The sequence below is a fragment of the Lathyrus oleraceus genome, chromosome 5, assembly GCF_024323335.1.
Source record: "Lathyrus oleraceus cultivar Zhongwan6 chromosome 5, CAAS_Psat_ZW6_1.0, whole genome shotgun sequence".
Taxonomy (NCBI): domain Eukaryota; kingdom Viridiplantae; phylum Streptophyta; class Magnoliopsida; order Fabales; family Fabaceae; genus Lathyrus; species Lathyrus oleraceus.
Window position 1 is genome coordinate 66,907,299 of NC_066583.1, and position 12,853 is coordinate 66,920,151.

The window sequence follows — 12,853 nt, forward strand, 5'->3', positions numbered from 1 at the left end:
TTGACACTGCGATTTATTGGTCCTTATCAGATTTTGGAGAGGATAGGAGAAGTAGCCTATCGTATCGCTTTACCGCCGTCACTTGCGAATTTGCATGAAGTTTTTCATGTGTCTCAGTTGAGGAGGTACGTTCATGATCCGTCGCATGTTGTCCAAGTAGATGATGTACAGGTGAGAGATAACCTGACTGTTGAAACATCACCTATGAGGATTGAGGATCGAGAGTTGAAGCAGTTGCGGGGTAAAGAGATTGCCTTGGTGAAGGTAGCTTGGGGAGGACCAGCAGGTGGCAATGTGACTTGGGAACTGGAGAGTCAGATGAAGGAGTCTTATCCAGAGTTATTTGTTGAGGTATGTTTTCGAGGACGAAAACTCTTTTAGTGGGGGAGAGTTGTAACACCCCAGATAAAGAAAAAGAATTATTTAATTAAGTTGATAATATATTTATTAATTTAATTAAATAAAATTGAATTATTGGATTATTATTATTATTAATAATAATTATTGGAAAAATATATAAGTTGGAATAAGGAAAGGGTTTCATTTTTTTGGAAAAGGTTTCACGTGAGAAACAGAGAAGCTGCAGAGAAGAGGAAGAAGGGCAAAGAACCGAAAAGCACGGTTGAGGAACGGAGAAGCTAAAGCTTAGAGATTTGCCGGATTATATCAGGTAAGGGGGGTTTATCGTCGTTTAACGGGTATTATCGATTAACATGTAATGGGTAGTGATAAGCTGTTAATTTGACCGAATTGAGATTATGGATGCTGAAATATTATGATGAATAAGTTGAATTTAAGCTGAAATTAGATCGGTAGCTGTGTGAGTTGTGAGATTCTGAACGTATCGCTTTTTACGGATTTGGAATCGGAGGTCCGGAAGTCCTCCAACGGCGGAAAATGCGGAAACTCTGCATTCTGCCTTGTGTTAGCGCAGGAACTGCTGTTTCGCCTGCGTTAACCGGTTAACCCAGGGTGTTAACCGGTTAACACTGTTATAAATTGAGAAAATGTTGAGTTTTGCCTGCGTTAACCGGTTAACCTATAGCGTTAACCGGTTAACACTGTTGCGTTTTGCCAGAAATGGTATTTTTGTCCTGCGTTAACCGGTTAACCTATAGCGTTAACCGGTTAACACTGTTGCAGTGTGGAAAAATAGTTGATTTTTATGTTGTATATGCAATTGGTAGTTGGCCTATTGCAGTTAATTGTGATGAATAAAATTGTTGAGTTTATGTTGTGAAATGCCGATGCAAATATGTTGAAAAGTTGATTATAAGTTGTTTTGTTGAAAATATTAAGTTGTAGGCTGATGAGCCCAAGTTGATTTTAAGTTGCTTTGTTGAAATTACTGAGTTGTAGGCTGATGAGCCAAAGTTGATTATAAGTTGTTTTGTTGAAAGAAAAGCTGTTATGTTGCTGTTATTCTTATGTTGTTGAGTTCAAGTCGTACATGCCATATACATTCATATGCATTAAGTCGGGGCTTTTGCTCACACCACGTTGGCCTGGATTGGCAAAAATTATGGGGCTGTTGCTCACACCACGTTGGCCTGGATTGGCAAAATTTTAAGTTGAAAGTTGAAGGCTTATGCCTTGATGCCCACTAAACTGGCAATGATTTTAAGTTGGGAGTTTTACTCCAAATGGTACCACATGCATAAAGAGTCGAGTCTCATTGAGTTGCATTTTATGTTGTTATTGAGTTGTGTTTACGTTGTATTTGCGTATGATAATTGAGTTGAATGTGCCGTTACCGCATGCATGATATGATTTGGGTGATTAACGTGTAGAATTACTTAACATAACATGATGATTTATAATATTTGTTATATCGATTGAGAAACTCACCCTTACAATATTTTTCAGGTAACGAGCAGTGAGTTGAGTAGGAGCTAGTGCTTGAAGTCTAGTGTGGTTAGAGGGTCATGCTCTGATAGATGTAACATCGGGACGGGATGTTTGAATTGTCGAATAAATGTTAATTTTGATGAATTACAGATGTTGAAATATTTTATCCGCTGCGTATTGTTAAAGAAGTTTTTATGTCGAATAAAATTGAGTATGACTGCTTTTATGTTGAATTATGTGAAGAAGTTGTTATGTGACACCCTTGAGTGACAATATTTACTCTGATATGTATGATTTAATTGTTGTTGTTTTAATTAAATATTTGGGGTATTTAGAAGGGTGTTACATGATTGACTTGTATTAGAAGCAATTAACTTTAGTTGTCCTTAGTGACATATTGTATTATCTCACTTAGTTTAATTTATTGAGATGCTTCCAAGATCTCTTGTTTTTGTGTTTTTATTTCGTGCTTCTTAAAATATTTGTTTATGGGACCTAAATCCTTTTTGAAATTGTCTTAAGGGAAAATGGTCTATTCAACCCCCTTCCTTCTAGACCTCTTTGTATCCATATTATCCCTTAACACTTGACATCTGATTCGGGATTTTTATCAAAGTTTTATGACTCCAAAAGTTGAGGATATGGTTCTTTCGATCCTAAACGAGTTTTTCTAATTGTTTGGAAGCTTATGCAATTCAATGAATTCCAATGAGTATACAATGATTTACTAATGTCTGATTATTATTTGCATGCATTACATAGATTAATTTAAATTAAAACTACACTAGAATATTCTTCAAGCATTAATTGTATTTAAGATATTCTCTAAATTTTGATTCATCCAGGATTGAACTGACAAGATTTTGAGGTACGTGCAGTGTAACCGGAACCCTGACACCATGTCTTGAAGTTTGCTCTTGATTGATCCTATTCAAACATGAACATGCATTCAAACTACAATATGCAGGAAATTTTGTGAGTTAAGAAGAAAAAAACAAAACTCCTATTCTAAGTGACCTATTCATCCAAGGTTATTGTAAAAAGAAGATGAAGGCAGTTTTATAATTATTGGCAATGATTATTTACGAAGTTTAAGCAACTACAAAAGATTCAAGGATAAAGTATGCTTCTTGAAGTGCTATGTGATCGTCAAAGAGTTGAATCAGTTGTTCGGGATTGATAAGTTTTGTTAATCATTGACAATCAAATCATCATCGTTCAAAGTTTATTTGAAGCCTAATGAAAGAGAGTCTGATAGTATTTCTCAGACGTGCAAAAGGAAATTGTATCCAATTAGTATATGATTGTCCGTATTTCAAGCTTAAGATATTCTTGTTGTTGACTACTTATCGTTCTCCTGTGCAACAAGTTAAGCTTAGATCATAAAATTTGTATGATCGTTCCAAACCTCTTTTATTTATTTTTTAGTATACATGATTATATTTATTCAATTGGCCAAATACGTTGTTTGCTTGAAATATGTTTGTGTATGTGATATGTTTGGTCATTCCATGTCTTAATCATTCAAATCATTCAATGCATCAACTTTAGTTTTTATTTTGTATGTTCATTGCATTCATATGCATTATGCATACATTCATGCATCATCATTAATTCCACTATATCAAAGTTATTTTGCATTAACATCAAATGCATTGTGCATTAATAATCTATTTAGAACATTTTCATTATAAGAAATCTCAAATGTTTACAATCACGCATGCCATTAAAATGTCTTTTCATTTGCATTAAAAAGTTTTTCCATCATTAAAATGCGTTTTAAATTTGAAAACTTTCATTAAATCAAGTTTTTGTTCAAGATTGAGTTATTTGATTCAAATTAGAACTTTTTGCCTGTGCCCTTGATTCGAATCAATTTCCTGAGACTTGAAAACCAGTTGGGGTTGTCTGATTTGCTTCGAATAAGATATTGCACTTGATTCAATTCAAAGTGATTTTCTCTTAAAATATTATCCCGTGATTAGAATCAATATTTTCACATGATTCAAATCATAATTGAAAAGTCATGTTATTTTTTGAATTACTTTCAGCTTTTTTTTCATTTCTTAAACCATTTCATTTTTAAAAAAATCCAAAACTGTCTTGAGCGAAAATCATCATAATCATCAAACATTCATATTATCATTTCATTTTCATCAACCATCATCATCATTGTCACTTCATCAACCCACTTATCTCAACTCCAACAATGACATATGAATTTTCCCAAAAGAGCTTCTCTGACAAGCAACAAGGCAAGAGACCCATGGCATTTTCTTTTACACTAGTTCCTAAGAGAGTAAGAACCAAAGTTAAAGTGAGACAAGCTACTCCTAATGCTAGGGTTGTAAAGAAGAAGTCATCCAAGAATCAAATTGCTGAAGCTCTGTGTCATAAGGTAAAGCATCTTCTTCCCGAGGATAGTTTACAAGTGTATCAAGAAAAGTTTCTAAACTAACTAGTTGACCCTATGTATTATGTTGATTCATCTGCTAAAGTAGAACTGAGGGCCAAAATTTTGAAACCATTTATTTTTCATCATCTATTGAAATTTATTGGAATGAATAAGAAATACAACCCTGATTATATTAAAGTTTTCTATTGTAAATTTGTAATAACCCCTGCTAGTCTTGAAAGTAGGTTCAAAGATAAGGTTATTAAGTTCAATTACATGGATTTCACAAACTATTTTGGTTTGACTTTTGGTAGTTTTGATATGGTTGTTGGTAGACAAGATGAGTATGATAGAATCTCATTTGTTCTCCCTATTTCTAAATATGTTTGGGAAACCCTGCCATGTCAAACTTTGGCATAAGTCAAGTCAAGTTTGACATGCACTTGATGCATTGGATCATTGTCAAAATTCTTTATAGAAAACCAAAGATTTGGGGCAGAGCGGATGACAATGACCTCTACTTGATGCGGGCACTCATTATAGATAATGGATTAAATTGGGTAAATTTCATTATCGATATGATGATCTATTATAGGGACAATCCAAAGAGAGCTTTGTTTTTCTCTTTCTTTATGCAGATGATCCTTGAGATCAATGGGATTGTTTCAAAAGAATCTGGCTTGGTTGAAGCTCCTAAGGTTCTAGATGAATCTGTTGTTTCTAAAATGAGATACTACAAGGATTCCAAAGGAGACTACTACTACCTTGAACAATCTGGTAGGAAGATTTATGATGACAAGGTTGTTGAGCCTGCTAAGGATCCATTTGTTAAGGCTATAGGTTCCTCTTAGTCCTCTACTACTTTGCAACCTCACAAGGATTGCACTTCTTACGTGTGAGGTAAAAGTATTGAATATACTCCTTCTAAAATTAATTATTTACTTCATCTCCAACCTCCAAATGAGTGTAGTATTCAAAATAGAAGGCGTGTTAACATGACTGAGAGAATGTGTGAGAGGAAGAAAGAAATTTTTTTGTTCACCTGAGGCTGATTGGGTGATTATGAAAGGGAAACATTAAGGTTACGCACTAGGAAGATGCACCCAATACCAAAAACATGAGCCTCATTTATTGTTCAAGCTTTAGAGGCAGCATCTAACCAGTTTAAATTTATTGAGAAAAGGTGTATGACTTTGATGGCAATTCTAAATCAAGGGCCAACTGATGTTGGGTTGTTGATTGCTAAAAATATCAAGTACATGGCTGGTGAACCACAACGAGCTTGTGGAGATTTTTGTGTTATTAATGAGTTGTGTAGGTTAACCGGAGTTCCAATTCGTATTGATGATGTGATGGTGAGTCATATGTTGTCAATAAACAAAAGTTTCATGAGAAGGATTCCCACACATTTAATTAATGAAGGTGGCAAAGACGAATCACAATAAGAAGAGCCAAATCAACTCTACCATCCTGAGATCAATCAACCCGAAGGAAATCCTCAACAAGCACCTGACCATTTGCAAAGGCTAGAATAGTATGCATCTGGCATGACAAGTTGGGCTTATGAAATTTTACCAAACTTTTATGCTGAACCACTAAGATTTGGACCGAGCTATCATGATTTCTATGATGAGAAAAGAGACCACATGTCGTTCAGAGCTTACAAGAGTGTTTTACAACTATTGAAGACATGGAGACCCACTTTAGAGAGCAAGACCAAGCTTTGACAAACCGAATAGCTAAGATGAGGACCACATGGGCAAGACAAAACCAAAACTTCCAGGATGGCATGAACGATATGCAAAACTACTTCAACTCCGAAACATATGATTTAGAATTTTCATTTTCATTTTTAGTTTTTATTTTATTTCACTTATTGTACTTTGATCCAAAGAAGAGTAATAGCTAGCTCTAAGAATGCTTTACCCTTTTGTACTTGTCTATGTTTTAATTAATGAACTAGTTTATTAGTGTTGTTTCTTTTAGTTATAATTTTCTACCTTACCAGTGCTAATAAGAAAAAGAAAAGTAAAAGTTACTATAAAAGAATGACAAAAGTGATCAATATTGAGTTTCCCTTGTATATTGAAATTTGATGAAGAAAATGGAAGTTGACTACTTGTACTTAATTTCCAGATACCTTAGCTAGCAAGGTTTGAGCCAAATATTTCCACTGTTCACTTTTCTTTCTTATGAGAGTTTTGTACATTAGTTATTTAATAGAATTTGCATTGTTTCTACTTAGTCTATTGGTCTGATAAATACAGACTGAGACTGTTGTTTGTGAAAACTCTGAGCCTTTTTAACTAACATGTATTGAAATGAATACATCCTTTGCTAACCACTTTGAGCCTTAGTCGTTCTTTTGGTGACATAACATGTTATATAGTCATTTGACTTAAAAGATTAAATATTTCTCTCCTCTTTGGATTTCGGTGGAAGAATTTATTTTCCTTGTTTGATGCAAATGTATACGTTTGAGATTGTTCCTGGAAGTTAGAACATTTAAGTTTGGGGTTGGGGGAACTAGAGAAATTGGTCAAAAGAAAGAAAAATAAAAATAAAAATAAGAAGTTAAAAATGACTTCTTAAAAAGAATTAAAAAAGAAAAGAAAGATGAATAAGACCAACAAAATGAATTCTCTAGTACTAAGGGATCAATCAAAGAGTGATATGGAAGGAATCAGGTAACATAAGGAAAACTAAGTACCTAACTCTAAAGGTTTAAGCCTATTATCCCAAAATATCCTACCCTGACATAAGTCACATTACAACCTTGAAAAGAACTCAAAAGTGTGTGTTTATATATGAGTTTTCTTAATTTTTTTACAAATTCATTATTAAATAGTTTTGTATGTTGATTACGTGATTACCCTGTCAATTTGAGTGAATAAAGGTGAGATTAGAGACAGGTGGAGTACTTGTAATGTTGGAAGAACTTTTAAGAGTTAATTGGATTGAAGTCGGGGACATGCGTGTTGATCAGAAAAACAAAGGTGATGTTCATAGGTAAGGGTAAGCATTTTATTATGATGAAATTTTCAGTGTGCAAATAGGTTACTTGAGGACAAGTAACATAGTGAGTTTGGATTGTGATGACACTCTATCATAATGTAAGATTTGTGAGCAATTTTGGCTAAATGGGTGGAATTATGAGCAAAAGCCAAGCCAAAATGATGAAAAGGTGAGCAAAATAACCAAAGGTGAAGAAAGTTGGGACATAGAAAAAATAAAAAGAAAAAGAAAGGAAAATAGAAGATTGTGCCACTATTTTTCACCCGGTCGGGATGCTTACATCCTGGGTGCAATGAAGTCATATTGCGATCGCGGTGAGTACTAACGCGGTCGCGATGACGCGTTTTCATATTTTTAAAGGGAGTTTTGCTACTTTTTTTTTGTTACAAATTTAAGAGAGAAAGTGATGGGCAGGAGCTTTTATGAGCAAATTTGTAGAGCATTTGAGCCATTGGAGAGTTTATTTTTCATTAATTTTGATGAATACTTATTTTTAACTCATGGTAATTATTAATTTCACTATGAATAGCTAATTTATTTTAGATTAGGTCTTTTGAGATGAACCTAATTATACTCTGCTGGATCATATGAATGTTTGAAATTATTTAATTATGTTTACGGTATAATTATCATTCAATTATTCATGTGTCCGTTGCTCTTTGTGTGTTGACGAGTGTGTAAAGTGATCTTAGATGAGTATGGATTATTGACTATAACTTTACCGATCTAAACTAGGATAATTGTTCAACTTAGTAATTAACTATGAATAGGTAATTATAAGTTGTGGCTGTTGAATTAACGAACTTTAAAATGCCTAGTTTAACTTTGAGTTAGCCTAAGTAATTAGAGAATTATTGTTTAAATTAGTGAGCTGCACACCGAGGAATTTGGTGAAGTGGTCTTGTTGATTCATCATATAATTATTGCATAATTTGTATTCATCTGATACACATTTGTTAATAAGTATAATTAGAGGATCCGATAAAAAGATCTAATCACTTTTCCTTATCGAACTTTACTCTGAAAATTTTCTCGTCTTTGCTTTCATACCAAATCATAATTGAAAACCCATGTTATTTATTTTAAATCGCATTGTTATTACCTTGTTTAAATTTTCAATCCATGTAGAGACGAATTATTTTATTACTTCGTGAGACTAGTACACTTGCTAGTTTAGTCATCACTAGGCCCAAAAAGCCTCTATAAATACTCCTCCCCCAAGAGGAGAAGAGGACAGATCCTAATTCATACGCTTATACCTAAGCACCAATATGAGATATATAGCTTCTTACCTCACATGAGCAGGTCCTATAAAACCACCATACATGACTTCTCGATGTCGTGGGCAAGCCTTAACCTAAAAAAATTAGTATTAACTACCTACTAAGGTTTCTGAGTACCCCTGCCCTTGTCGGGCTAATATTCACACTTGTACGTTTTAAGCAGTACAATATTAGTTATCTTTTTTTTTTGCAATTATGTGTGAATCATCAAACACTAACAAATGTTGGTATTTTCTCTTAATAATTCCATTTTATTAAGGTGTACCAAAACAACCCGGATATTTTCTCTTAATAATTCCATTTTTTTAAGGTGTACCAAAACAACCTGGATGAAAAGATCCATTGATATTGTAGAAATCATATAGCTTAAATTTAGTACCAGTGTCACTCTTAATACATTTGATTTTTACTCAAAATTGATTTTCAACCATGAAAGTTATTGAGGCATGCCTTAAAAACTTAAGTAATAAAAAAATGAAAATATATTTCAAGATTGCAGAAACCATAAATCATTATGGAGTCGACGAAGACGGCTTAGCCAAAAGGGAGGCTGACAACAGAGCTAGAATGATAATGCCAAGTGAGGCTGGAGGCGTAACTGACGCATAGTGAGACTCGTTGTAGAGATGGTGTGGTGTGAGGTTGGTGATGAAGATGGTGTGACGTAAGGTAGGCTCTAGAGCTGACGCAGTGCCATAAAATGAGGTCATAGATTGAACTAGAACAGAATGAAGTTGGCGGTGGAGCCGATGCGACTGGGCGACGGTTCGGGATTTCAATCATCCTGTCAAATTTTCTCGATTTGTATGTTTTGGGCTTCACCGTTTTATTCCATGGATTCGTTCGTTAATGAGCATTATTTTGGCCTTATTATGAATTTGTTTGGTTTCAAATATTTATATCTTGCATTCTTGTTATCATAACCTTCAGAATTTTAGAGTTAAAGACAGAGATAAGGGTTTCAGAATCCTAGTGAAAATCTTAGAAAGGTAAGACTAAATTTCTAAGAGCGTGTTCTTAAAATTTGAGAAATCCTTGGAGATATTTAAGTAGGATTGAGAAACCTTTCTAAACACCTTAAAAAATACTTTGATAGAAAATATGATTTGTTATTGAAAATTTAGATGATTGTTTTCTTATTACTCCTATATAATCGTTTGTAACAACTTTAGAAATAGTGTGAATCGAAGAGTTGATCTATCCCTCAATATATTGCTTGAATTGGTAAACACATTATTGTGTTTATTGTCTATATTTGATCTTTTTCTAGAAAATTAGATTGTTATCTTATTATATAAAACATTAATTTTGTTGACTGTCATTGTTTTAATTGATATTGTTTGTTTGTCCGACATATTAAATTTTTTTAGTGTGATTCGATGTTTCAATTTAAAATAAAATTGAAAAAATTAAAATAAATTGGATGTCAATGACTTAGTTCTCATAAGAAATAAATTGAAGTGAACCTACTTTTGTTATAGGTGATTGTAAAAAAAATACCTACAGCCAAAAATTGAAGGAATGAAAAAAGGTTCTAAAAAATCCTTAAGAATTAGATCAAAAAAGTTTTTAGAAATAGTAATATCATATGGAAAAGGAAATATTTTTGTTTTGCATTAAAATAAAAATAAAAAAATGATAGATTTATCTACTTTGACAAAAGGGAAAATTTTATTGATTTGAACAAGCTCTCCAAATCTCAAAAGGATAATAAATTGACAAAACTTATACGACTAAGTAATCAAACCCCAGCTCAATCTCTTTTAATTAGTGTTTATATATATCTACTCAGGTTTTGTAATCTCAAATAAAAGTGAACAATTTTGAAACAAAAACAGAAAAACAGAATAGTCTGTACTGTTAAATATGCATACACCCAAAGTTACTATTCATCACAAAATTAAAAGTAAGAGAGGTCGCATAACAGGTTTATAAAGTTTTGTTTCCATGCAAATAGTACTCCTAATTAATAGTATTTGAATAATCAAACAAAAGAGTGGATAAAACAGCCATTGTAGCTAGCTTGACTACAAATTAATAGGCATTAACAGTTTTCAACAGAAATTAATTAAAACAATATACTAGTACTATATGAATGACACAGTTTCAACATTTAACACTCACATCTCCTACTTGTTGCCACCACCAGCTCCACCACCAAATCCTCCACCAAAACCACCGCCAATTCCTCCTCCAACACCTCCACCTGCACCACCTCCGCCCCCAAAACCTCCTCCTCCGCCTCCACCAGCTCCACCTCCACCACCTATACCACCTCCACCTCCTGCTCCTCCACCAATGCCATGGCCTAATCCACCTCCACTGCCAATGCCACCGCCACCTCCTGCTCCACCACCAACCCCGCCTCCTGCCCCACCACCAATGCCACCTCCAACACCATGACCAAGTCCACCACCACTACCAAGTCCACCTCCTCCTCCGAGCCCACCACCTGAACCTCCACCGATTCCGCCACCAACACCATGACCAAGTCCACCACCGGCACCTCCACCAAGTCCCCCTCCACCTCCTAGACCCCCACCCCCACCAGCTCCCCCGCCAATGCCACCACCAAGACCGTGTCCAAGTCCACCACCACCACCAAGTCCCGCTCCACCTCCACCTCCTAGATCACCACCTGCTCCTCCACCAATGCCACCTCCAACACCATGCCCAAGACCACCACCTCCACCTCCTAGACCACCACCACCGCCAAGACCACCTCCACCTCCTAAACCACCACCAGCACCAAGACCACCTCCACCTCCTAAACCACCACCACCTCCACCTCCTAAACCAATGCCACCACCAGCACCAAGTCCTCCACCACCTCCTGCACCAAGTCCTCCACCACCTCCTGCACCCCCACCAATGCCACCACCTAGTCCTAAACCTCCACCAGCACCACCAAACCTACCATGTTTAAATCCAGGACCTAACAAATGTGGCGGACGAATCAAATGCTTATCATCCTTAACCTGTCTAGCATCCGCCACTTCAAACAAACCACTAACAAGTAGAACATTACATAGAACAAACGCAACCACAACAAAGTCATTGCAAAAACCTCTCATCATAACTTAACTTATCGAATAAATCTCTAGTAGTATTTAAATACTAGTAGTGAATATGATATGAGTGAGGTTGTTATATTATATACCAAAAGATCAACCAAGTGAAGTTTCATTTAATTTCTCACCTGCTACATTTGAAAGACCAGTAAATGAGACTCAGCTGTCGTTAGTTGTATGGGCAATAAATATTTTCAACAGTCCTGACTATTTTCCTTTCAATTCAAACACTCTCTCTGTTTGAGTGTTGAATGCTGATCTCTAAAAATGAACTCATGGTTGCTTTTCTTTTTCACACGCAAACATGGTTTTCCCTTTAACTTATTTGGCTATTTTTGCATTAAGTTCACCATGGGTGGGGCCTATCAGTCTCGTAAGCTTCTGTCATCTTCATTAATGGCTTCCACTGATAAGCATTCAATTCTCCACCAAATAACTCAATTCAACTCTACTATTGGTGCCAGTATTCTATCTATGGGATCATAATATGTCATGGGATTATCTCATCTTTATGTATCGCACAAATGTTCCTAAGAAGTTTATTGATACTTATTTATTGTACTAATACTACTCTTTTTGAAATGCCATTTTTCTTTGTACGTAAGCATTTTAAAGAAACTATTAAGTGAATTGATGTTTAGTATGTACGGCTTCTCTACCCATCACAAAGTTAGATATTATACCTTCCAGTAATCACATCATAATATTTAATTTTATCATATTATATTTTTAATCCTTCAAAAAAAAAGTTTCACTTTTAATTATTTATTAAATAGAAGGGATCAGAAATATAAATGAATTTAAAAAAAAATCTTCTTTTTAAAGAACAATTTTAAAAGATTAAAAATAAAATACCTATTTAATTATTTATTAAATAAGATACTTTTTATTATTATTTTCAAATCAATTTATTCTAACGGTAGCTCTATCTAATTTTTTATATTTGGTAGATAAAAATTTATCCTATTAAAATATCTATTTATTTTTTGTTTAGATGTTTAGAGATCAATTTAAATTTCACCTTCTAGATGTGTCCATTCTTTAATTTGTGTTCATAGTGTTCGGAGATGTATATTTGGATGTACTATTTTTACACATTCGTCAGCCTAAATTATTGAGACAGTTTTATTTTGTTAAAATTTAGTTTGAAGATGTATCTCCGTATAAACAGTAAAGTGAGTCATCTACGTAACCGTACTTAATACAAAATTCAATGACATTTTTAGAGATGAATCTTTGAA

At 34.4% G+C, this 12,853-nt stretch overlaps 1 protein-coding gene across 1 annotated transcript; it reads right to left on the bottom strand.

Annotated features, from left to right (window-relative positions):
• Positions 1-10,396: 10,396 nt before the first annotated feature.
• LOC127085094 (glycine-rich cell wall structural protein) lies at positions 10,397-12,085 on the bottom strand. Its single transcript, XM_051025672.1, has one exon. It carries the CDS (start codon positions 11,616-11,618, stop codon positions 10,671-10,673), a length of 948 nt encoding a protein of 315 aa, XP_050881629.1. The 5' UTR covers positions 11,619-12,085; the 3' UTR covers positions 10,397-10,670.
• Positions 12,086-12,853: the final 768 nt, after the last annotated feature.